General features: G+C 41.3%; 2 protein-coding genes across 2 annotated transcripts in view; one reads left to right on the top strand and one right to left on the bottom strand.

Annotated features, from left to right (window-relative positions):
* The window catches only part of LOC109418850 (matrix metalloproteinase-2-like), a 513,298-nt gene that overhangs the window by 141,888 nt on the left and 344,069 nt on the right, over positions 1-27,341 (top strand). The window lies entirely within an intron of this gene.
* Positions 12,883-18,742, bottom strand: LOC134292192 (uncharacterized). The gene is made up of 2 exons (XM_062861107.1): positions 12,998-18,742; positions 12,883-12,939 (listed from the first exon to the last, which is right to left on the bottom strand). The coding sequence occupies exon 1, from the start codon at positions 18,711-18,713 to the stop codon at positions 14,253-14,255; it is 4,461 nt and encodes a 1,486-aa protein (XP_062717091.1). The 5' UTR covers positions 18,714-18,742; the 3' UTR covers positions 12,883-12,939; positions 12,998-14,252.

The raw sequence follows: 27,341 nt of genomic DNA, 5'->3' as shown, positions 1-27,341 counted from the left end.
TATCGCTGATGGAAATGGTGCACGAGAAGCTCTGTGACTCGGTGGTTTCGTGGGAGGATGACCGGATGCTGCACGTTGTAGCAGACATCTTTGGCAGCGCTGATTCGTCCACGCTCACGCAGTACACCGACGTTATCCAACATCGGCATTAGTCGGTAGATTGAGCTCTCCTTCCCTATGGCCTCCTGATCGATTTCGTTCGGTACTTTGTTTGACAGTGCTGCGATCTCGTCTGGGTAGCATTCGAGTTGCACCAGTTTGAGGATAACTTCTTCCGCTGCCCGGAGTTCTGCTTGCAAGAGCTGTCCCGTGAATTTCGGCTGCCTTTTAGCCGAATTATGCAGGAATCGAAGTGCGTATGCTGTCGCTCGTTGTAGCCGGTCCCAGGAAGAAAACCGCTCAAAGTCGATGACTGGTACGAACGAACAGTGGTGAAGGATCGATGCACGCATTTCCTCGGTAGGGGCGGTCGCTCGCTGTTTAGGGCGAGGCCACTCGGTTTCCGGCAGACGAAGGAAGGTTGGTCCATGGAACCACTTGCTCTCTGGGTCAAAGTACGGTCCGCTACCCCATTTGGTAGCTTCATCAGCTGGATTATCCTTTGACGGAACCCAGCGCCACTGGTTTGCCGTTGTATGCTCCAGAATCTCGCCTACTCTAAAGGATACAAACTGTCGATAATTCCTGGGGTCAGCTTTGATCCATCCCAGTGGTACTGTGGCGTCGCACCAGAAAACCATCTTTGAAATGGGCAGACTATGATTCTCCTTGACGAATTTCGACCAACGTACACCGAGAACGCATCCTTGGAGCTCGAGCTTCGGAATCGACCATGGTTTTATCGGAGCAACCTTCGACTTGGCGGCGACTAGGCAACAGCGCGGTTCTCCTCTATCGTCGATTGTGCGCAGATAAATTGCGCATGAATACGCCTCTCCGCTGGCGTCGACGAACACATGGTACTCCGAGTTCTGGTAGGTCTCCCTGGTGGCTTGGTGGAAGTAACATCGAGGGATCCGTATTTCCGCGATGTACCCGATCATCTGTATCCATCTTTTCCACTTCTTGTTAACGTCATCGCTTATTTGTTCGTCCCACTCCATGCCTTCTCGCCAAAGGTCCTGGATCAGGACTCTGCCGTGGATGATGAACGGTGACAGCAACCCCAAAGGGTCAAACAGTGTCATGACGCAACGCAGCACTTGCCTTTTTGTCGGTCGCGTTCCGGTCTGGATCAGTGTTTGCACCTCTTCGCTAAGCTGGGTGGAGAAACTCAACTCGTCGGCTGATGGACTCCACAGCATTCCAAGCACCCTCTCGGACTTCCCACCGTCGACTAAGTTCAGCACCTTGTCTGCTTCGGACTGCACTTCGTCCAGCTGTTCCAGTACTCTACTGCTGTTCGATCGCCAGTTGTGCAGCTTGAAGCCACCGTTTCCGTGTACGTGTCGTACATCGCGTGCCACCTTTGCTGCTTCTTCCTCGGAACCGAAACTCGTCAAATAGTCGTCGACGTAGTGGTCATCGATGATCGCACTCGCCGCCTCGGGATACTGCTCGCGGTGTTGTTCTGCGTTTAAATTTTTAACGAATTGTGCCGAAGCTGGAGAACAAGTGCTCCCGAACGTGGCGACGTCCATCAGGTAGACAGTAGGTTCATCGGACGGCTTGGCACGCCACAAGAAGCGCTGAGAATGTTTGTCTTCCTCTCGGATACGGATTTGATGAAACATCTCCTGGATATCCGAGCTGACTGCCACTCCGTATTGGCGAAAGCGAAAAAGAACCGCCGGAAGGGAGGAAAGCTGATCGGGACCTTTGAGGAGTTGACTGTTCAACGATACGCCGTCTACCTTAGCAGCGGCGTCCCAAATGACACGAATCTTTCCCGGTTTCTTGGGGTTGATTACTGCTCCAACCGGAAGGTACCACACTCTCCGCGGATCGGCTGCTTTCATTTCCGCTTTTGTGGTTTTGTGAGCATAGCCTTTCGCTTCATACTCGGAGACCTGCCGATGAAGATTTTCCTTCAGCTCCGGGTTGCGGTCCATTCGGCGTTCTAGGCATTCTAGTCGTCGCACGGCCATAGAGTAGCTGTCCGGGAATTCCACATTGTCTTGCTTCCAAATCAGGCCCGTTTCGAATCGATTCCCAACTCGCCGGGTCGTTTGTTCTAGGGTAGTTAGCGCTCGTTCTTCCTCCAGTGTCAGTGGAATATCCACCGGACCTGCTCCAGCTGCTTCAACAGCGAAGAACTCTTTCACTGCTTCGTGCAGTGTATCGTCACAGGAACATTCACAAATATGGAAGCTGTAGGACTCGCGATTGTTGCATCCTTGGGGACCGTAGACGCACCAGCCCAGTCTAGTCTTCACCGCCACCGGTGCTGTCCCCTCTCCTTCCCGTACCTTCAACGGAACCGCTAGGCGCAGGTTATCGATACCGATCAGGATCCTGGGTACCACGTTCTCGTAGCTGCTGACCGGAATGCCCTTCAGGTGCTGGTGTATCCTTTCCGCTTCGTCCATTCGGAAAGTTTGCGAAGGCAGTCCCAGGTTGTTCACAGTCCTCGCGTTCAGCAGCTTATGTCGCTTCTTCTGTCCCATTCCTGCGATCTCGATTGTGACCTGTTGCGATCCCTTTTCGGTTCGCGAAGTGTTCCCAGTCCATCGGAGGCATAGCGGGAGCGGGGTACCTTGGATACCCAATGACGTAACCAGGTCGTTTTCCACCAACGTCATATCAGACCCTTCGTCAAGAAAGGCAAAGGTGTCGATCGAGCCGCTGACTCCGTGCAGGGTCACTGGGATGATCCGAAACAACGTCGAAGAGGTAGGTTGACGATGTGTATGGTGTTCCGCCACCTGAATCTGTGGAGCCGATGGCTTTGGAGGTCCTGCCGAGGAGTGAAGTAGCTTATGGTGGCTATACTGGCAGCCGTCAATCTCGCAAACCTTCCGAATACGGCACGCTCTTCGTCCATGGCTGAAGAGACAACTTTGGCATAGCTTCAGTTCCCGAATCCGTCGCCAGCGATCGTCCACCTTTAACTGCGTGAACGCATTGCAATCTCGCAATCGGTGTCCGCTTTTGTTGCAATGCGCACAGTTGAACTGCTTCGGCGTCTCCTTGGAATCATGCGACGAATCTCGTGTTCCGGCTGTCTCCGTCGCATGGGAGTTAACGAACCCCTTATGCTTCGGACGATCACGAGCATTGATGCGCTTCTGCTCCGGCTCGAACGTTGTCACGCTGGTTGCGTCTCGTACAACCGCCGCCATGTAATCTCCGAAGGTCCTTAGATTGACGTCCTGGAAGCCTCGCTTGTATCCCGCCCACATCATCCGTTGATCCGCAGGCAACTTGGCGACGAGCTCTTGGAGAAGTGACGGGTTCGAAAGGTGAGCGCGTTCGTTCGCAGCTTCGATGTGGTCACACAACGCTTGCACCGCCATACCGAAGTCGATGAGTCCTTCCAGCCTGTCGGACTTTGGAGCTGGTATCTCGCGGACCTTCCGTAGTAGCGCGTTGATCAGCAACTCCGGACGTCCAAACCGCAAGCGAAGCGTCTCGATCACCTGTGGCACTGCTGCTGGAAGCACCAACCGACAGCGCACCGTTTCCAATGCCGGCCCGGATAGACTCCGCTGGAGACGAAGCATGTTTTCGCCGTCCGTGTAACCACAGGCGTCTGTGGTGTAGCGGTAGTTGGAGATGAAGATCGGCCATTCAGTTGGGTCGCCGGTGAAGCGCGGAAGTTCCTTAGCCAGGGACTGCCTTGCTGCTAGCTGCTGCTGTGTGGGACGCACTGGATCTGGATGAGGAATGGCTTGACTGTTTGACAAATGACGAGGGGGCAGAGACGAATCAACCGCACGCGAGTGTAGATTACGCGTTTGTAGATGGGTTGAATTTTGTTCAAATTGGCTACTGAACAAGGTCGCATCTCCCGAGCGCGCGAAAGATTCTCGCGGCTGCTCGTGGGAGTTTGTGAGAAGCGAATGCGATTCTCCCGGGCGCGCGTCAAAACGCGGCTGCTCTCGGGTAGTTGGATTATTGGTCGTGGGGCAATTGTTGGAGGAGTATTCGTTTGTATTTACAGAATTATTCAAGGCTTGACGCTTACCTGAGGGTCCCGCATCAATCGGACGCGTTTCGAGTGCTGCGATGGATTGACTTACCGGGGCGCAGCTGGTTTGGCTTGCCGGCATCTTAAGGGGCCAGATGTCCTTCGAAGTGTCGATTCCTCCCACTGCTCCAGCTAGTGAGAAATTCAACTCGTTCTCCACGACCACCGGCAACGTCCGACTCGCTTTCGGGATTGCGCCGGTCTGCTTGTCCACGCGCGTCGAATTTGCTGCTGGAGTTAGGTACTGAAGCTTAGCTTGTCTTAGATTGCTTGTCTCCGGTCGTCGAGCAGCTTTGCTCGGTTCCGCACTTGTCTGGAAACCTTCCAAAAGTGTCCGGCATATCTCTACTTGCGCTCGCAGATCTGCCAACTCTTCAGGTGTTGGATTGGCGCGATGCTCGCATTGCTCAACCCGGTTCCTGAGTTCCCGCAGGGCAGTTTGCGGATCCTTCCTTGCTTTAAGAGATTCCACCGTCCTCGGATCTAGGGCCGAAAGGGGAATCGATACCACCACCGATGAATCCTCCTGTTCAGGTGTTGGATTGGCGCGAATCTCGCACTGCTCAACCCGGTTCCTGAAGGCATCTAGGGGATTTTTTCTCAATTTCAACGATTCCACAGTGCTCGAATCTAGCGCGGAGAAGGGAATCGTTACCATAAGTGGTTCGGTGGCATCAGTCGTTTCGACGGTCGACTGTTTTGATCGGCCAGCAGCCGACGCAAGAGGAGCACCAGGAGGGGGTGGTGTTGGAAGTGCCTTCGATGAAGGGGGCGCTAGTTCGTTGTTTGCGGCACCCTTCGCACCGCTCGGTAGACCACCGCTGCGATGACTTGCTGTTTCCTCCCCGTCCACCACCTTGTCGATCAGCTGCTGTTGCTCGTCGAGGTGACGTCGCTGCAGCTCCAATTCCACACGTACACGCTCAAGTTTCTGCCGCTCCACCAGCTGGCTCAGGCAGATGGAGAAAGCTGACGTCGTACTAGTGCGGCTAGATCCACTGCGCACCGATATCAAGTCGATAGCACTCTGGTCAGCTGTGCTTCGGTCGACCGCGCTCTGCCGGGCGGTACAGTTGCCGCACACAAACGATCGGCTAGCGACGCTGTCGTTGACCCCGGCACACGTGTAGTGTTTCCACACGTCGCATTGGTCACATTGGACCATGTCCTCCGCGCTATCCGGTCGTTGGCAATCCGCACAGTTGGATTCTTGCACATGGTCTCCTCTAGAGCCATCCACGTGGCCGTCCTTATCCATGTCGCCACGAATTTTTGAAGATTGTCAGCGGAGTTTGGGCGGAAAGAATTAAGAAGCGGTCGGTTTTGATAGCGGTTTTGTATTGCTTCAAACTAGAATGTAAATTCAATGGTGAGTATAATGATTTGTTCATATAATTATTAACTTACAATTCGGTAGGCTTTTATTCTCCCACGCCCTCTCGGCTTGGTTCTAACCTCTACCCGGGTTATAAACCTGGATCAAAATTCTTTGATATTATTTGATATTAACACTAATTAATGATTTCTTACTCTTTCTTTCTTTTCAGGTAACTACGGCGGATCAAGGACTTTATCGGACTGACTGCAGACACGACCAGGACTAAACGCTACGTGGATAAATCAAGCAATTAGCATCTAACTATCTCGCGGACAAACCTGACTAACCTTATTCGGGCACACAAATTTCACCAACGTTCGACGCACTATTTCAACGAATTCAATTTCTCTGGTGTAGTTATCACGCTTTTCCCGGACAGAACACTATTAAACGAACTCCTTCTAGCACTTAATCTTTAATTTAATTCACTTTACTGCCTGCTGTAACAGAGCCTAATTTTTCACTTCTGTCTGCTTCGATGTGACAAACTAAAAGAAAGTATGACCGGATGTAGCGTTAACAAGACGTCATCTCCCTGGTGACGTCTGTCACTCGCGATGAAGCGACGCTTTGACAGCTGTCGCACCCCCTTCAGAATTGTGGATAGGCCGGGTTGCCAGCTTGCCGACTCCTGCGCCGACACAGGGATTATTTAAATATTTTTCATAAAGCTATTCACTTCTATGTATGGTTGAGAATATTTTCTATACTTGTTAGAATAATACCCAGATGACTGGGAATTTCTGAGAATCTTTAGGGATTTTCAGGGATTATTTAAATATTTTTCATAAAGCTATTCACTTCTATGTATGGTTGAGAATATTTTCTATACTTGTTAGAATAATACCCAGATGACTGGGAATTTCTGAGAATCTTTAGGGATTTTCAGGGATTATTTAAATATTTTTCATAAAGCGATTCACTTCTATGTATGGTTGAGAATATTTTCTATACTTGTTAGAAAAAACCCAGATGACTGGGAATTTCTGAGAATCTTTAGGGATTTTCAGGGATTATTTAAATATTTTTCATAAAGCTATTCACTTCTATGTATGGTTGAGAATATTTTCTATACTTGTTAGAATAATGCCCAGATGACTGGGAATTTCTGAGAATCTTTAGGGATTTTCAGGGATTATTTAAATATTTTTCATGAAGCTATTCACTTCTATGTATGATTGAGAATATTTTCTATACTTGTTAGAATAATACCCAGATGACTGGGAATTTCTGAGAATCTTTAGGGTTTTTCAGGGATTATTTAAATATTTTTCATAAAGCGATTCACTTCTATGTATGGTTGAGAATATTTTCTATACTTGTTAGAAAAAACCCAGATGACTGGGAATTTCTGAGAATCTTTAGGGATTTTCAGGGATTATTTAAATATTTTTCATAAAGCGATTCACTTCTATGTACCCAGATGACTGGGAATTTCTGAGAATCTTTAGGGATTTTCAGGGATTATTTAAATATTTTTCGTGAAGCTATTCACTTCTATGTATGATTGAAAATATTTTCTATACTTGTTAGAATAAAACCCAGATGACTGGGAATTTCTGAGAATCTTTAGGGATTTTCAGGGATTATTTAAATATTTTTCATGAAGCTATTCACTTCTATGTATGATTGAGAATATTTTCTATACTTGTTAGAAAAAACCCAGATGACTGGGAATTTCTGAGAATCTTTAGGGATTTTCAGGGATTATTTAAATATTTTTCATAAAGCTATTCACTTCTATGTATGGTTGAGAATATTTTCTATACTTGTTAGAATAATGCCCAGATGACTGGGAATTTCTGAGAATCTTTAGGGATTTTCAGGGATTATTTAAATATTTTTCATAAAGCGATTCACTTCTATGTATGGTTGAGAATATTTTCTATACTTGTTAGAATAAAACCCAGATGACTGGGAATTTCTGAGAATCTTTAGGGATTTTCAGGGATTATTTAAATATTTGTCATAAAGCTATTCACTTCTATGTATGGTTGAGAATATTTTCTATACTTCCCAGTCAACCAGTGATCTTATAAGATGTTGAATAGGATGTTAAAGTGGAGGCGATATGCGTACATTTTACATGCGCCTAAATGGAGACATGTACGTATATGGCCTCCACTTTATCATCTTATGCAACATATTATAAGATTGCTGGTTGTCTGGGTTGTTAGAATAATACCCAGATGACTGGGAATTTCTGAGAATCTTTAGGGATTTTCAGGGATTATTTAAATATTTTTCATAAAGCGATTCACTTCTATGTATGGTTGAGAATATTTTCTAGACTTGTTACAATAAAACCCAGATGACTGGGAATTTCTGAAAATCTTTAGGGATTTTCTGGTACTATTCAAATATTTTTTGTGAAGCTATTCACTTCTATTTATGGTTAAGAATATTTTCTGTACTTGTTAGAATAAAACCCAGATGACTGGGAATTTCTGAGAATCTTTAAGGGATTTTCAAGGATTATTTAAATATTTTTCATAAAGCTTTTCACTTCTATGTATGGTTGAGAATATTTTCTATACTTGTAAGAAAAAAACCCAGATGACTGGGAATTTCTTAGAATCTTTAGGGATTTTCAGGGATCATTTAAATATTTTTCATAAAGCTATTCACTTCTATGTATGGTTGAGAATATTTTCTATACTTGTAAGAAAAAAACCCAGATGACTGGGAATTTCTGAGAATCTTTAGGGATTTTCAGGTACTATTCAAATATTTTTTGTGAAACTATTCACTTCTATTTATGGTTGAGAATATTTTTTATACTTGTTACAATAAAACCCAGATGACTAGGAATTTCTGAGAATCTTTAGGGATTTTCTGGTACTATTCAAATATTTTTTGTGAAGCTATTCACTTCTATTTATGGTTGAGAATATTTTCTATACTTGTTAGAATAAAACCCAGATGACTGGGAATTTCTGAGAATCTTTAGGGATTTTCAGGTACTATTCAAATATTTTTTGTGAAACTATTCACTTCTATTTATGGTTGAGAATATTTTCTATACTTGTTACAATAAAACCCAGATGACTAGGAATTTCTGAGAATCTTTAGGAATTTTCAGGGATTATTTAAATATTTTTCATAAAGCTATTCACTTCTATGTATGGTTGAGAATATGTTCTATACTTGTTACAATAAAACCCAGATGACTAGGAATTTCTGAGAATCTTTAGGGATTTTCTGGTACTATACAAATATTTTTTGTGAAGCTATTCACTTCTATTTATGGTTGAGAATATTTTCTATACTTGTTAGAATAAAACCCAGATGACTGGGAATTTCTGAGAATCTTTAGGGATTTTCAGGTACTATTCAAATATTTTTTGTGAAACTATTCACTTCTATTTATGGTTGAGAATATTTTTTATACTTGTTACAATAAAACCCAGATGACTAGGAATTTCTGAGAATCTTTAGGGATTTTCTGGTACTATTCAAATATTTTTTGTGAAGCTATTCACTTATATTTATGGTTGAGAATATTTTCTATACTTGTTAGAATAAAACCCAGATGACTGGGAATTTCTGAGAATCTTTAAGGGATTTTCAAGGATTATTTAAATATTTTTCATAAAGCTATTCACTTCTATGTATGGTTGAGAATATTTTCTATACTTGTAAGAAAAAAACCCAGATGACTGGGAATTTCTGAGAATCTTTAGGGATTTTCAGGGATCATTTAAATATTTTTCATAAAGCTATTCACTTCTATGTATGGTTGAGAATATTTTCTATACTTGTTAGAAAAAAACCCAGATGACTGGGAATTTCTGAGAATCTTTAGGGATTTTCTGGTACTATTCAAATATTTTTTGTGAAGCTATTCACTTCTATTTATGGTTGAGAATATTTTCTATACTTGTAAGAAAAAAACCCAGATGACTGGGAATTTCTGAGAATCTTTAGGGATTTTCAGGTACTATTCAAATATTTTTTGTGAAACTATTCACTTCTATTTATGGTTGAGAATATTTTTTATACTTGTTACAATAAAACCCAGATGACTAGGAATTTCTGAGAATCTTTAGGGATTTTCTGGTACTATTCAAATATTTTTTGTGAAGCTATTCACTTCTATTTATGGTTGAGAATATTTTCTATACTTGTTAGAATAAAACCCAGATGGCTGGGAATTTCTGAGAATCTTTAGGGATTTTCAGGTACTATTCAAATATTTTTTGTGAAACTATTCACTTCTATTTATGGTTGAGAATATTTTTTATACTTGTTACAATAAAACCCAGATGACTAGGAATTTCTGAGAATCTTTAGGGATTTTCTGGTACTATTCAAATATTTTTTGTGAAGCTATTCACTTCTATTTATGGTTGAGAATATTTTCTATACTTGTTAGAATAAAACCCAGATGACTGGGAATTTCTGAGAATCTTTAAGGGATTTTCAAGGATTATTTAAATATTTTTCATAAAGCTATTCACTTCTATGTATGGTTGAGAATATTTTCTATACTTGTAAGAAAAAAACCCAGATGACTGGGAATTTCTGAGATTCTTTAGGGATTTTCAGGGATCATTTAAATATTTTTCATAAAGCTATTCACTTCTATGTATGGTTGAGAATATTTTCTATACTTGTTAGAAAAAAACCCAGATGACTGGGAATTTCTGAGAATCTTTAGGGATTTTCTGGTACTATTCAAATATTTTTTGTGAAGCTATTCACTTCTATTTATGGTTGAGAATATTTTCTATACTTGTAAGAAAAAAACCCAGATGACTGGGAATTTCTGAGAATCTTTAGGGATTTTCAGGTACTATTCAAATATTTTTTGTGAAACTATTCACTTCTATTTATGGTTGAGAATATTTTTTATACTTGTTACAATAAAACCCAGATGACTAGGAATTTCTGAGAATCTTTAGGGATTTTCTGGTACTATTCAAATATTTTTTGTGAAGCTATTCACTTCTATTTATGGTTGAGAATATTTTCTATACTTGTTAGAATAAAACCCAGATGACTGGGAATTTCTGAGAATCTTTAGGGATTTTCAGGTACTATTCAAATATTTTTTGTGAAACTATTCACTTCTATTTATGGTTGAGAATATTTTTTATACTTGTTACAATAAAACCCAGATGACTAGGAATTTCTGAGAATCTTTAGGGATTTTCAGGGATTATTTAAATATTTTTCATAAAGCGATTCACTTCTATGTATGGTTGAGAATATTTTCTATACTTGTTAGAATAAACCCAGATGACTGGGAATTTCTGAGAATCTTTAGGGATTTTCAGGGATTATTTAAATATTTTTCATAAAGCTATTCACTTCTATGTATGGTTGAGAATATTTTCTATACTTGTTAGAAAAACCCAGATGACTGGGAATTTCTGAGAATCTTTAGGGATTTTCAGGGATTATTTAAATATTTTTCATAAAGCGATTCACTTCTATGTATGGTTGAGAATATTTTCTATACTTGTTAGAAAAAACCCAGATGACTGGGAATTTCTGAGAATCTTTAGGGATTTTCAGGGATTATTTAAATATTTTTCGTGAAGCTATTCACTTCTATGTATGATTGAAAATATTTTCTATACTTGTTAGAATAAAACCCAGATGACTGGGAATTTCTGAGAATCTTTAGGGATTTTCAGGGATTATTTAAATATTTTTCATAAAGCTATTCACTTCTATGTATGGTTGAGAATATTTTCTATACTTGTTAGAATAATACCCAGATGACTGGGAATTTCTGAGAATCTTTAGGGATTTTCAGGGATTATTTAAATATTTTTCATAAAGCTATTCACTTCTATGTATGGTTGAGAATATTTTCTATACTTGTTAGAATAATACCCAGATGACTGGGAATTTCTGAGAATCTTTAGGGATTTTCAGGGATTATTTAAATATTTTTCATAAAGCGATTCACTTCTATGTATGGTTGAGAATATTTTCTATACTTGTTAGAAAAAACCCAGATGACTGGGAATTTCTGAGAATCTTTAGGGATTTTCAGGGATTATTTAAATATTTTTCATAAAGCGATTCACTTCTATGTATGGTTGAGAATATTTTCTATACTTGTTAGAAAAAACCCAGATGACTGGGAATTTCTGAGAATCTTTAGGGATTTTCAGGGATTATTTAAATATTTTTCATAAAGCTATTCACTTCTATGTATGGTTGAGAATATTTTCTATACTTGTTAGAATAATGCCCAGATGACTGGGAATTTCTGAGAATCTTTAGGGATTTTCAGGGATTATTTAAATATTTTTCATAAAGCGATTCACTTCTATGTATGGTTGAGAATATTTTCTATACTTGTTAGAAAAAACCCAGATGACTGGGAATTTCTGAGAATCTTTAGGGATTTTCAGGGATTATTTAAATATTTTTCATAAAGCTATTCACTTCTATGTATGGTTGAGAATATTTTCTATACTTGTTAGAATAAAACCCAGATGACTAGGAATTTCTGAGAATCTTTAGGGATTTTCAGGGATTATTTAAATATTTTTCATAAAGCTATTCACTTCTATGTATGGTTGAGAATATTTTCTATACTTGTTAGAATAATACCCAGATGACTGGGAATTTCTGAGAATCTTTAGGGATTTTCAGGGATTATTTAAATATTTTTCATAAAGCTATTCACTTCTATGTATGGTTGAGAATATTTTCTATACTTGTTAGAATAATACCCAGATGACTGGGAATTTCTGAGAATCTTTAGGGATTTTCAGGGATTATTTAAATATTTTTCATAAAGCTCTTCACTTCTATGTATGGTTGAGAATATTTTCTATACTTGTTAGAATAAAACCCAGATGACTAGGAATTTCTGAGAATCTTTAGGGATTTTCAGGGATTATTTAAATATTTTTCATAAAGCTATTCACTTCTATGTATGGTTGAGAATATTTTCTATACTTGTTAGAATAAAACCCAGATGACTAGGAATTTCTGAGAATCTTTAGGGATTTTCAGGGATTATTTAAATATTTTTCATAAAGCTATTCACTTCTATGTATGGTTGAGAATATTTTCTATACTTGTTAGAATAATACCCAGATGACTGGGAATTTCTGAGAATCTTTAGGGATTTTCAGGGTGTCAGCGGAGTTTGGGCGGAAAGAATTAAGAAGCGGTCGGTTTTGATAGCGGTTTTGTATTGCTTCAAACTAGAATGTAAATTCAATGGTGAGTATAATGATTTGTTCATATAATTATTAACTTACAATTCGGTAGGCTTTTATTCTCCCACGCCCTCTCGGCTTGGTTCTAACCTCTACCCGGGTTATAAACCTGGATCAAAATTCTTTGATATTATTTGATATTAACACTAATTAATGATTTCTTACTCTTTCTTTCTTTTCAGGTAACTACGGCGGATCAAGGACTTTATCGGACTGACTGCAGACACGACCAGGACTAAACGCTACGTGGATAAATCAAGCAATTAGCATCTAACTATCTCGCGGACAAACCTGACTAACCTTATTCGGGCACACCCGTGGTGTGAACAAATTTCACCAACGTTCGACGCACTATTTCAACGAATTCAATTTCTCTGGTGTAGTTATCACGCTTTTCCCGGACAGAACACTATTAAACGAACTCCTTCTAGCACTTAATCTTTAATTTAATTCACTTTACTGCCTGCTGTAACAGAGCCTAATTTTTCACTTCTGTCTGCTTCGATGTGACAAACTAAAAGAAAGTATGACCGGATGTAGCGTTAACAAGACGTCATCTCCCTGGTGACGTCTGTCACTCGCGATGAAGCGACGCTTTGACAGCTGTCGCACCCCCTTCAGAATTGTGGATAGGCCGGGTTGCCAGCTTGCCGACTCCTGCGCCGACAGTCTCCCCCCGGTGAAGTCCGGAGTCCTCCGGAGTCTCACTCTTGTCTCGGAGGTCAAGCAGCGCCAACCGTGACACTGGTCTCACCACACTTTTCTGCCCAATCTTCACGACAGCCTGTCGATGTCGGCCGTCTGGATTCGAGATAGTGCGGATGATTCGTCCTCGCTCCCATCCGCTCCGCTTTGCCGGCTCCGCTACCATTACCAGGTCTCCAACATCTAGGGTTCGGGTTTCATCGAACCACTTCGACTGCCGACGAATTACCGGCAGGTATTCCACCAACCAGCGTTTCCAGAAAGCGTCCAGCTGACGTTGGATCAGTTCCCAGGATCTCCCCAGGATTTCTCGACGGACCAGTTCGACGGACTGGCTACGGATTGTAGCCGAATCCCCATCGAAGCAAGATTTTACACCATTTGAGCTCAGCACCAAAAAATGGTTGGGTGTGAGCGCCTCTGCTTCTTCACTGTCGAGTGGCAAATACGTCAGAGGCCTTGAATTTACCATACTTTCAGCCTCCACGACCAGTGTCTGCAGCCCCTCGTCGTCTAATTTTCCCTCGGAGTACGCCTCACCCATTGCGGCCTTCACGGACCGTACCAAGCGTTCCCATGCACCGCCCATGTGCGGCGCTCCTGGCGGGATGAAGTTCCACTTCGTGTTGGCGTTCGTGAACGTGTTAGACAGTCCCTGGCTAATCTGGTGTCGCAGTACCCGGTCGGCGCCTTGGAAGTTCGTTCCGTTGTCGCTGAAGAATTCGGCGGGTGAACCTCGGCGACCCACGAACCGACGAACGCAGGAGATGCAGGATTCTGTTGACAGCGAATAGGCGACCTCAAGGTGGACGGCACGTACTGTTAAACAGGTGAATAGCGCGATCCACCGCTATACGTTGGATCGGCCCTGCTTTACCAGCAGCGGCCCGAAGTAGTCCACCCCTGTGTAAGTGAATGCTCGTTCATGGTGGGCTACGCGTGCAAGTGGAAGAGGTGCCATTGGTGGGATTGCAGGTCGGGCTCGACGGACCTTACATAAAGCGCAGTCGCGAGTCACTTGCTTGACAACCAGTCGAAGTCTTGGGATGGTATACAGCTGGCGGAGCTCGTTAACTACTGTCTCTGCATTCCCGTGGCGGTATCGCTGATGGAAATGGTGCACGAGAAGCTCTGTGACTCGGTGGTTTCGTGGGAGGATGACCGGATGCTGCACGTTGTAGCAGACATCTTTGGCAGCGCTGATTCGTCCACGCTCACGCAGTACACCGACGTTATCCAACATCGGCATTAGTCGGTAGATTGAGCTCTCCTTCCCTATGGCCTCCTGATCGATTTCGTTCGGTACTTTGTTTGACAGTGCTGCGATCTCGTCTGGGTAGCATTCGAGTTGCACCAGTTTGAGGATAACTTCTTCCGCTGCCCGGAGTTCTGCTTGCAAGAGCTGTCCCGTGAATTTCGGCTGCCTTTTAGCCGAATTATGCAGGAATCGAAGTGCGTATGCTGTCGCTCGTTGTAGCCGGTCCCAGGAAGAAAACCGCTCAAAGTCGATGACTGGTACGAACGAACAGTGGTGAAGGATCGATGCACGCATTTCCTCGGTAGGGGCGGTCGCTCGCTGTTTAGGGCGAGGCCACTCGGTTTCCGGCAGACGAAGGAAGGTTGGTCCATGGAACCACTTGCTCTCTGGGTCAAAGTACGGTCCGCTACCCCATTTGGTAGCTTCATCAGCTGGATTATCCTTTGACGGAACCCAGCGCCACTGGTTTGCCGTTGTATGCTCCAGAATCTCGCCTACTCTAAAGGATACAAACTGTCGATAATTCCTGGGGTCAGCTTTGATCCATCCCAGTGGTACTGTGGCGTCGCACCAGAAAACCATCTTTGAAATGGGCAGACTATGATTCTCCTTGACGAATTTCGACCAACGTACACCGAGAACGCATCCTTGGAGCTCGAGCTTCGGAATCGACCATGGTTTTATCGGAGCAACCTTCGACTTGGCGGCGACTAGGCAACAGCGCGGTTCTCCTCTATCGTCGATTGTGCGCAGATAAATTGCGCATGAATACGCCTCTCCGCTGGCGTCGACGAACACATGGTACTCCGAGTTCTGGTAGGTCTCCCTGGTGGCTTGGTGGAAGTAACATCGAGGGATCCGTATTTCCGCGATGTACCCGATCATCTGTATCCATCTTTTCCACTTCTTGTTAACGTCATCGCTTATTTGTTCGTCCCACTCCATGCCTTCTCGCCAAAGGTCCTGGATCAGGACTCTGCCGTGGATGATGAACGGTGACAGCAACCCCAAAGGGTCAAACAGTGTCATGACGCAACGCAGCACTTGCCTTTTTGTCGGTCGCGTTCCGGTCTGGATCAGTGTTTGCACCTCTTCGCTAAGCTGGGTGGAGAAACTCAACTCGTCGGCTGATGGACTCCACAGCATTCCAAGCACCCTCTCGGACTTCCCACCGTCGACTAAGTTCAGCACCTTGTCTGCTTCGGACTGCACTTCGTCCAGCTGTTCCAGTACTCTACTGCTGTTCGATCGCCAGTTGTGCAGCTTGAAGCCACCGTTTCCGTGTACGTGTCGTACATCGCGTGCCACCTTTGCTGCTTCTTCCTCGGAACCGAAACTCGTCAAATAGTCGTCGACGTAGTGGTCATCGATGATCGCACTCGCCGCCTCGGGATACTGCTCGCGGTGTTGTTCTGCGTTTAAATTTTTAACGAATTGTGCCGAAGCTGGAGAACAAGTGCTCCCGAACGTGGCGACGTCCATCAGGTAGACAGTAGGTTCATCGGACGGCTTGGCACGCCACAAGAAGCGCTGAGAATGTTTGTCTTCCTCTCGGATACGGATTTGATGAAACATCTCCTGGATATCCGAGCTGACTGCCACTCCGTATTGGCGAAAGCGAAAAAGAACCGCCGGAAGGGAGGAAAGCTGATCGGGACCTTTGAGGAGTTGACTGTTCAACGATACGCCGTCTACCTTAGCAGCGGCGTCCCAAATGACACGAATCTTTCCCGGTTTCTTGGGGTTGATTACTGCTCCAACCGGAAGGTACCACACTCTCCGCGGATCGGCTGCTTTCATTTCCGCTTTTGTGGTTTTGTGAGCATAGCCTTTCGCTTCATACTCGGAGACCTGCCGATGAAGATTTTCCTTCAGCTCCGGGTTGCGGTCCATTCGGCGTTCTAGGCATTCTAGTCGTCGCACGGCCATAGAGTAGCTGTCCGGGAATTCCACATTGTCTTGCTTCCAAATCAGGCCCGTTTCGAATCGATTCCCAACTCGCCGGGTCGTTTGTTCTAGGGTAGTTAGCGCTCGTTCTTCCTCCAGTGTCAGTGGAATATCCACCGGACCTGCTCCAGCTGCTTCAACAGCGAAGAACTCTTTCACTGCTTCGTGCAGTGTATCGTCACAGGAACATTCACAAATATGGAAGCTGTAGGACTCGCGATTGTTGCATCCTTGGGGACCGTAGACGCACCAGCCCAGTCTAGTCTTCACCGCCACCGGTGCTGTCCCCTCTCCTTCCCGTACCTTCAACGGAACCGCTAGGCGCAGGTTATCGATACCGATCAGGATCCTGGGTACCACGTTCTCGTAGCTGCTGACCGGAATGCCCTTCAGGTGCTGGTGTATCCTTTCCGCTTCGTCCATTCGGAAAGTTTGCGAAGGCAGTCCCAGGTTGTTCACAGTCCTCGCGTTCAGCAGCTTATGTCGCTTCTTCTGTCCCATTCCTGCGATCTCGATTGTGACCTGTTGCGATCCCTTTTCGGTTCGCGAAGTGTTCCCAGTCCATCGGAGGCATAGCGGGAGCGGGGTACCTTGGATACCCAATGACGTAACCAGGTCGTTTTCCACCAACGTCATATCAGACCCTTCGTCAAGAAAGGCAAAGGTGTCGATCGAGCCGCTGACTCCGTGCAGGGTCACTGGGATGATCCGAAACAACGTCGAAGAGGTAGGTTGACGATGTGTATGGTGTTCCGCCACCTGAATCTGTGGAGCCGATGGCTTTGGAGGTCCTGCCGAGGAGTGAAGTAGCTTATGGTGGCTATACTGGCAGCCGTCAATCTCGCAAACCTTCCGAATACGGCACGCTCTTCGTCCATGGCTGAAGAGACAACTTTGGCATAGCTTCAGTTCCCGAATCCGTCGCCAGCGATCGTCCACCTTTAACTGCGTGAACGCATTGCAATCTCGCAATCGGTGTCCGCTTTTGTTGCAATGCGCACAGTTGAACTGCTTCGGCGTCTCCTTGGAATCATGCGACGAATCTCGTGTTCCGGCTGTCTCCGTCGCATGGGAGTTAACGAACCCCTTATGCTTCGGACGATCACGAGCATTGATGCGCTTCTGCTCCGGCTCGAACGTTGTCACGCTGGTTGCGTCTCGTACAACCGCCGCCATGTAATCTCCGAAGGTCCTTAGATTGACGTCCTGGAAGCCTCGCTTGTATCCCGCCCACATCATCCGTTGATCCGCAGGCAACTTGGCGACGAGCTCTTGGAGAAGTGACGGGTTCGAAAGGTGAGCGCGTTCGTTCGCAGCTTCGATGTGGTCACACAACGCTTGCACCGCCATACCGAAGTCGATGAGTCCTTCCAGCCTGTCGGACTTTGGAGCTGGTATCTCGCGGACCTTCCGTAGTAGCGCGTTGATCAGCAACTCCGGACGTCCAAACCGCAAGCGAAGCGTCTCGATCACCTGTGGCACTGCTGCTGGAAGCACCAACCGACAGCGCACCGTTTCCAATGCCGGCCCGGATAGACTCCGCTGGAGACGAAGCATGTTTTCGCCGTCCGTGTAACCACAGGCGTCTGTGGTGTAGCGGTAGTTGGAGATGAAGATCGGCCATTCAGTTGGGTCGCCGGTGAAGCGCGGAAGTTCCTTAGCCAGGGACTGCCTTGCTGCTAGCTGCTGCTGTGTGGGACGCACTGGATCTGGATGAGGAATGGCTTGACTGTTTGACAAATGACGAGGGGGCAGAGACGAATCAACCGCACGCGAGTGTAGATTACGCGTTTGTAGATGGGTTGAATTTTGTTCAAATTGGCTACTGAACAAGGTCGCATCTCCCGAGCGCGCGAAAGATTCTCGCGGCTGCTCGTGGGAGTTTGTGAGAAGCGAATGCGATTCTCCCGGGCGCGCGTCAAAACGCGGCTGCTCTCGGGTAGTTGGATTATTGGTCGTGGGGCAATTGTTGGAGGAGTATTCGTTTGTATTTACAGAATTATTCAAGGCTTGACGCTTACCTGAGGGTCCCGCATCAATCGGACGCGTTTCGAGTGCTGCGATGGATTGACTTACCGGGGCGCAGCTGGTTTGGCTTGCCGGCATCTTAAGGGGCCAGATGTCGTTCGAAGTGTCGATTCCTCCCACTGCTCCAGCTAGTGAGAAATTCAACTCGTTCTCCACGACCACCGGCAACGTCCGACTCGCTTTCGGGATTGCGCCGGTCTGCTTGTCCACGCGCGTCGAATTTGCTGCTGGAGTTAGGTACTGAAGCTTAGCTTGTCTTAGATTGCTTGTCTCCGGTCGTCGAGCAGCTTTGCTCGGTTCCGCACTTGTCTGGAAACCTTCCAAAAGTGTCCGGCATATCTCTACTTGCGCTCGCAGATCTGCCAACTCTTCAGGTGTTGGATTGGCGCGATGCTCGCATTGCTCAACCCGGTTCCTGAGTTCCCGCAGGGCAGTTTGCGGATCCTTCCTTGCTTTAAGAGATTCCACCGTCCTCGGATCTAGGGCCGAAAGGGGAATCGATACCACCACCGATGAATCCTCCTGTTCAGGTGTTGGATTGGCGCGAATCTCGCACTGCTCAACCCGGTTCCTGAAGGCATCTAGGGGATTTTTTCTCAATTTCAACGATTCCACAGTGCTCGAATCTAGCGCGGAGAAGGGAATCGTTACCATAAGTGGTTCGGTGGCATCAGTCGTTTCGACGGTCGACTGTTTTGATCGGCCAGCAGCCGACGCAAGAGGAGCACCAGGAGGGGGTGGTGTTGGAAGTGCCTTCGATGAAGGGGGCGCTAGTTCGTTGTTTGCGGCACCCTTCGCACCGCTCGGTAGACCACCGCTGCGATGACTTGCTGTTTCCTCCCCGTCCACCACCTTGTCGATCAGCTGCTGTTGCTCGTCGAGGTGACGTCGCTGCAGCTCCAATTCCACACGTACACGCTCAAGTTTCTGCCGCTCCACCAGCTGGCTCAGGCAGATGGAGAAAGCTGACGTCGTACTAGTGCGGCTAGATCCACTGCGCACCGATATCAAGTCGATAGCACTCTGGTCAGCTGTGCTTCGGTCGACCGCGCTCTGCCGGGCGGTACAGTTGCCGCACACAAACGATCGGCTAGCGACGCTGTCGTTGACCCCGGCACACGTGTAGTGTTTCCACACGTCGCATTGGTCACATTGGACCATGTCCTCCGCGCTATCCGGTCGTTGGCAATCCGCACAGTTGGATTCTTGCACATGGTCTCCTCTAGAGCCATCCACGTGGCCGTCCTTATCCATGTCGCCACGAATTTTTGAAGATTGTCAGCGGAGTTTGGGCGGAAAGAATTAAGAAGCGGTCGGTTTTGATAGCGGTTTTGTATTGCTTCAAACTAGAATGTAAATTCAATGGTGAGTATAATGATTTGTTCATATAATTATTAACTTACAATTCGGTAGGCTTTTATTCTCCCACGCCCTCTCGGCTTGGTTCTAACCTCTACCCGGGTTATAAACCTGGATCAAAATTCTTTGATATTATTTGATATTAACACTAATTAATGATTTCTTACTCTTTCTTTCTTTTCAGGTAACTACGGCGGATCAAGGACTTTATCGGACTGACTGCAGACACGACCAGGACTAAACGCTACGTGGATAAATCAAGCAATTAGCATCTAACTATCTCGCGGACAAACCTGACTAACCTTATTCGGGCACACAAATTTCACCAACGTTCGACGCACTATTTCAACGAATTCAATTTCTCTGGTGTAGTTATCACGCTTTTCCCGGACAGAACACTATTAAACGAACTCCTTCTAGCACTTAATCTTTAATTTAATTCACTTTACTGCCTGCTGTAACAGAGCCTAATTTTTCACTTCTGTCTGCTTCGATGTGACAAACTAAAAGAAAGTATGACCGGATGTAGCGTTAACAAGACGTCATCTCCCTGGTGACGTCTGTCACTCGCGATGAAGCGACGCTTTGACAGCTGTCGCACCCCCTTCAGAATTGTGGATAGGCCGGGTTGCCAGCTTGCCGACTCCTGCGCCGACACAGGGATTATTTAAATATTTTTCATAAAGCTATTCACTTCTATGTATGGTTGAGAATATTTTCTATACTTGTTAGAATAATACCCAGATGACTGGGAATTTCTGAGAATCTTTAGGGATTTTCAGGGATTATTTAAATATTTTTCATAAAGCTATTCACTTCTATGTATGGTTGAGAATATTTTCTATACTTGTTAGAATAATACCCAGATGACTGGGAATTTCTGAGAATCTTTAGGGATTTTCAGGGATTATTTAAATATTTTTCATAAAGCGATTCACTTCTATGTATGGTTGAGAATATTTTCTATACTTGTTAGAAAAAACCCAGATGACTGGGAATTTCTGAGAATCTTTAGGGATTTTCAGGGATTATTTAAATATTTTTCATAAAGCTATTCACTTCTATGTATGGTTGAGAATATTTTCTATACTTGTTAGAATAATGCCCAGATGACTGGGAATTTCTGAGAATCTTTAGGGATTTTCAGGGATTATTTAAATATTTTTCATGAAGCTATTCACTTCTATGTATGATTGAGAATATTTTCTATACTTGTTAGAATAATACCCAGATGACTGGGAATTTCTGAGAATCTTTAGGGTTTTTCAGGGATTATTTAAATATTTTTCATAAAGCGATTCACTTCTATGTATGGTTGAGAATATTTTCTATACTTGTTAGAAAAAACCCAGATGACTGGGAATTTCTGAGAATCTTTAGGGATTTTCAGGGATTATTTAAATATTTTTCATAAAGCGATTCACTTCTATGTATGGTTGAGAATATTTTCTATACTTGTTAGAAAAAACCCAGATGACTGGGAATTTCTGAGAATCTTTAGGGATTTTCAGGGATTATTTAAATATTTTTCGTGAAGCTATTCACTTCTATGTATGATTGAAAATATTTTCTATACTTGTTAGAATAAAACCCAGATGACTGGGAATTTCTGAGAATCTTTAGGGATTTTCAGGGATTATTTAAATATTTTTCATGAAGCTATTCACTTCTATGTATGATTGAGAATATTTTCTATACTTGTTAGAAAAAACCCAGATGACTGGGAATTTCTGAGAATCTTTAGGGATTTTCAGGGATTATTTAAATATTTTTCATAAAGCTATTCACTTCTATGTATGGTTGAGAATATTTTCTATACTTGTTAGAATAATGCCCAGATGACTGGGAATTTCTGAGAATCTTTAGGGATTTTCAGGGATTATTTAAATATTTTTCATAAAGCTATTCACTTCTATGTATGGTTGAGAATATTTTCTATACTTGTTAGAATAAAACCCAGATGACTGGGAATTTCTGAGAATCTTTAGGGATTTTCAGGGATTATTTAAATATTTGTCATAAAGCTATTCACTTCTATGTATGGTTGAGAATATTTTCTATACTTGTTACAATAAAACCCAGATGACTGGGAATTTCTGAAAATCTTTAGGGATTTTCTGGTACTATTCAAATATTTTTTGTGAAGCTATTCACTTCTATTTATGGTTAAGAATATTTTCTATACTTGTTAGAATAAAACCCAGATGACTGGGGTTTCTGAGAATCTTTAAGGGATTTTCAAGGATTATTTAAATATTTTTCATAAAGCTTTTCACTTCTATGTATGGTTGAGAATATTTTCTATACTTGTAAGAAAAAAACCCAGATGACTGGGAATTTCTTAGAATCTTTAGGGATTTTCAGGGATCATTTAAATATTTTTCATAAAGCTATTCACTTCTATGTATGGTTGAGAATATTTTCTATACTTGTTACAATAAAACCCAGATGACTAGGAATTTCTGAGAATCTTTAGGGATTTTCTGGTACTATACAAATATTTTTTGTGAAGCTATTCACTTCTATTTATGGTTGAGAATATTTTCTATACTTGTTAGAATAAAACCCAGATGACTGGGAATTTCTGAGAATCTTTAGGGATTTTCAGGTACTATTCAAATATTTTTTGTGAAACTATTCACTTCTATTTATGGTTGAGAATATTTTTTATACTTGTTACAATAAAACCCAGATGACTAGGAATTTCTGAGAATCTTTAGGGATTTTCTGGTACTATTCAAATATTTTTTGTGAAGCTATTCACTTATATTTATGGTTGAGAATATTTTCTATACTTGTTAGAATAAAACCCAGATGACTGGGAATTTCTGAGAATCTTTAAGGGATTTTCAAGGATTATTTAAATATTTTTCATAAAGCTATTCACTTCTATGTATGGTTGAGAATATTTTCTATACTTGTAAGAAAAAAACCCAGATGACTGGGAATTTCTGAGAATCTTTAGGGATTTTCAGGGATCATTTAAATATTTTTCATAAAGCTATTCACTTCTATGTATGGTTGAGAATATTTTCTATACTTGTTAGAAAAAAACCCAGATGACTGGGAATTTCTGAGAATCTTTAGGGATTTTCTGGTACTATTCAAATATTTTTTGTGAAGCTATTCACTTCTATTTATGGTTGAGAATATTTTCTATACTTGTAAGAAAAAAAACCCAGATGACTGGGAATTTCTGAGAATCTTTAGGGATTTTCAGGTACTATTCAAATATTTTTTGTGAAACTATTCACTTCTATTTATGGTTGAGAATATTTTTTATACTTGTTACAATAAAACCCAGATGACTAGGAATTTCTGAGAATCTTTAGGGATTTTCTGGTACTATTCAAATATTTTTTGTGAAGCTATTCACTTCTATTTATGGTTGAGAATATTTTCTATACTTGTTAGAATAACACCCAGATGGCTGGGAATTTCTGAGAATCTTTAGGGATTTTCAGGTACTATTCAAATATTTTTTGTGAAACTATTCACTTCTATTTATGGTTGAGAATATTTTTTATACTTGTTACAATAAAACCCAGATGACTAGGAATTTCTGAGAATCTTTAGGGATTTTCTGGTACTATTCAAATATTTTTTGTGAAGCTATTCACTTCTATTTATGGTTGAGAATATTTTCTATACTTGTTAGAATAAAACCCAGATGACTGGGAATTTCTGAGAATCTTTAAGGGATTTTCAAGGATTATTTAAATATTTTTCATAAAGCTATTCACTTCTATGTATGGTTGAGAATATTTTCTATACTTGTAAGAAAAAAACCCAGATGACTGGGAATTTCTGAGATTCTTTAGGGATTTTCAGGGATCATTTAAATATTTTTCATAAAGCTATTCACTTCTATGTATGGTTGAGAATATTTTCTATACTTGTTAGAAAAAAAACCCAGATGACTGGGAATTTCTGAGAATCTTTAGGGATTTTCTGGTACTATTCAAATATTTTTTGTGAAGCTATTCACTTCTATTTATGGTTGAGAATATTTTCTATACTTGTAAGAAAAAAACCCAGATGACTGGGAATTTCTGAGAATCTTTAGGGATTTTCAGGTACTATTCAAATATTTTTTGTGAAACTATTCACTTCTATTTATGGTTGAGAATATTTTTTATACTTGTTACAATAAAACCCAGATGACTAGGAATTTCTGAGAATCTTTAGGGATTTTCTGGTACTATTCAAATATTTCTTGTGAAGCTATTCACTTCTATTTATGGTTGAGAATATTTTCTATACTTGTTAGAATAAAACCCAGATGACTGGGAATTTCTGAGAATCTTTAGGGATTTTCAGGTACTATTCAAATATTTTTTGTGAAACTATTCACTTCTATTTATGGTTGAGAATATTTTTTATACTTGTTACAATAAAACCCAGATGACTAGGAATTTCTGAGAATCTTTAGGGATTTTCAGGGATTATTTAAATATTTTTCATAAAGCTATTCACTTCTATGTATGGTTGAGAATATTTTCTATACTTGTAAGAAAAAAACCCAGATGACTGGGAATTTCTGAGAATCTTTAGGGATTTTCAGGGATTATTTAAATATTTTTCATAAAGCTATTCACTTCTATGTATGGTTGAGAATATTTTCTATACTTGTTACAATAAAACCCAGATGACTAGGAATTTCTGAGAATCTTTAGGGATTTTCTGGTACTATTCAAATATTTTTTGTGAAGCTATTCACTTCTATTTATGGTTGAGAATATTTTCTATACTTGTTAGAATAAAACCCAGATGACTGGGAATTTCTGAGAATCTTTAGGGATTTTCAGGTACTATTCAAATATTTTTTGTGAAACTATTCACTTCTATTTATGGTTGAGAATATTTTTTATACTTGTTACAATAAAACCCAGATGACTAGGAATTTCTGAGAATCTTTAGGGATTTTCAGGGATTATTTAAATATTTTTCATAAAGCTATTCACTTCTATGTATGGTTGAGAATATTTTCTATACTTGTTACAATAAAACCCAGATGACTAGGAATTTCTGAGAATCTTTAGGGATTTTCTGGTACTATTCAAATATTTTTTGTGAAGCTATTCACTTCTATTTATGGTTGAGAATATTTTTTATACTTGTTACAATAAAACCCAGATGACTAGGATTTTCTGAGAATCTTTAGGGATTTTCTGGTACTATTCAAATATTTTTTGTGAAACTATTCACTTCTATTTATGGTTGAGAATATTTTTTATACTTGTTACAATAAAACCCAGATGACTAGGATTTTCTGAGAATCTTTAGGGATTTTCTGGTACTATTCAAATATTTTTTGTGAAGCTATTCACTTCTATTTATGGTTGAGAATATTTTTTATACTTGTAACAATAAAACCCAGATGACTGGGAATTTCTGAGAATCTTTAGGGATTTTCAGGTACTATTCAAATATTTTTTGTGAAACTATTCACTTCTATTTATGGTTGAGAATATTTCCTATACTTGTTAGAATAATACCCAGATGACTGGGAATTTCTTAGAATCTTTAGGGATTTTCAGGGATTATTTAAATATTTTTCATAAAGCTATTCACTGCTATGTATGGTTGAGAATATTTTCTATACTTGTTAGAAAAAAACCCAGATGACTGGGAATTTCTGAGAATCTTTAGGGATTTTCTGGTACTATTCAAATATTTTTTGTGAAGCTATTCACTTCTATTTATGGTTGAGAATATTTTCTATACTTGTTAGAATAAAACCCAGATGACTGGGAATTTCTGAGAATCTTTAGGGATTTTCAGGTACTATTCAAATATTTTTTGTGAAACTATTCACTTCTATTTATGGTTGAGAATATTTTTTATACTTGTTACAATAAAACCCAGATGACTAGGATTTTCTGAGAATCTTTAGGGATTTTCTGGTACTATTCAAATATTTTTTGTGAAGCTATTCACTTCTATTTATGGTTGAGAATATTTTTTATACTTGTAACAATAAAACCCAGATGACTGGGAATTTCTGAGAATCTTTAGGGATTTTCAGGTACTATTCAAATATTTTTTGTGAAACTATTCACTTCTATTTATGGTTGAGAATATTTCCTATACTTGTTAGAATAATACCCAGATGACTGGGAATTTCTTAGAATCTTTAGGGATTTTCAGGGATTATTTAAATATTTTTCATAAAGCTATTCACTGCTATGTATGGTTGAGAATATTTTCTATACTTGTTAGAAAAAAACCCAGATGACTGGGAATTTCTGAGAATCTTTAGGGATTTTCTTGTACTATTCAAATATTTTTTGTGAAGCTTTTCACTTCTATTTATGGTTGAGAATACTTGTAAGAAAAAACCCAGATGACTGGGAATTTCTGAGAATCCTTAGGGATTTTCAGGGATCATTTAAATATTTTTCATAAAGCTATTCACTTCTATGTATGGTTGAGAATATTTTCTATACTTGTTAGAATAATACCCAGATGACTGGGAATTTCTTAGAATCTTTAGGGATTTTCAGGGACTATTTAAATATTTTTCATAAAGCTATTCACTTCTATGTATGATTGAGAATATTTTCTATACTTGTTAGAATAATACCCAAATAACTGGGAATTTCTGAGAATCTTTAGGGATTTTCAGGTACTATTCAAATATTTTTTGTGAAACTATTCACTTCTATTTATGGTTGAGAATATTTTCTCTACTTGTTAGAATAATACCCAGATGACTGGGAATTTCTGAGAATCTTTAGGGATTTTCAGGTACTATTCAAATATTTTTTGTGAAACTATTAACTTCTATTTATGGTTGAGAATATTTTCTATACTTGTTAGAATAATACTCAGATGACTGGGAATTTCTGAGAATCTTTAGGGATTTTCAGGGATTATTTAAATATTTTTCATAAAGCTATTCACTTCTATGTATGGTAGAGAATATTTTCTATACTTGTTAGAATAATATCCAGATGGCTGGGAATTTCTGAGAATCTTTAGGGATTTTCAGGGATTATTTAAATATTTTTCGTGAAGCTATTCACTTCTATGTATGATTGAGAATAATTTCTATACTTGTTAGAATAATACCCAGATGACTGGGAATTTCTGAGAATCTTTAGGGATTTTCAGGGACTATTTAAATATTTTTCGTGAAGCTATTCACTTCTATATATGGTTGAGAATATTTTCTATACTTGTTAGAATAATACCCAGATGACTGGGAATTTCTGAGAATCTTTAGGGATTTTCAGGTACTATTCAAATATTTTTTGTGAAGCTATTCACTTCTATTTATGGTTGAGAATATTTTCTATACTTGTTAGAAAAAACCCAGATGACTGGGAATTTCTGAGAATCTTT

This window comes from Aedes albopictus, chromosome 3, assembly GCF_035046485.1.
Source record: "Aedes albopictus strain Foshan chromosome 3, AalbF5, whole genome shotgun sequence".
Classification (NCBI taxonomy): Eukaryota; Metazoa; Arthropoda; class Insecta; order Diptera; family Culicidae; genus Aedes; species Aedes albopictus.
The sequence above is the reverse complement of the archived record's forward strand: the minus strand, read 5'-3'. Positions and strand labels throughout refer to the sequence as shown.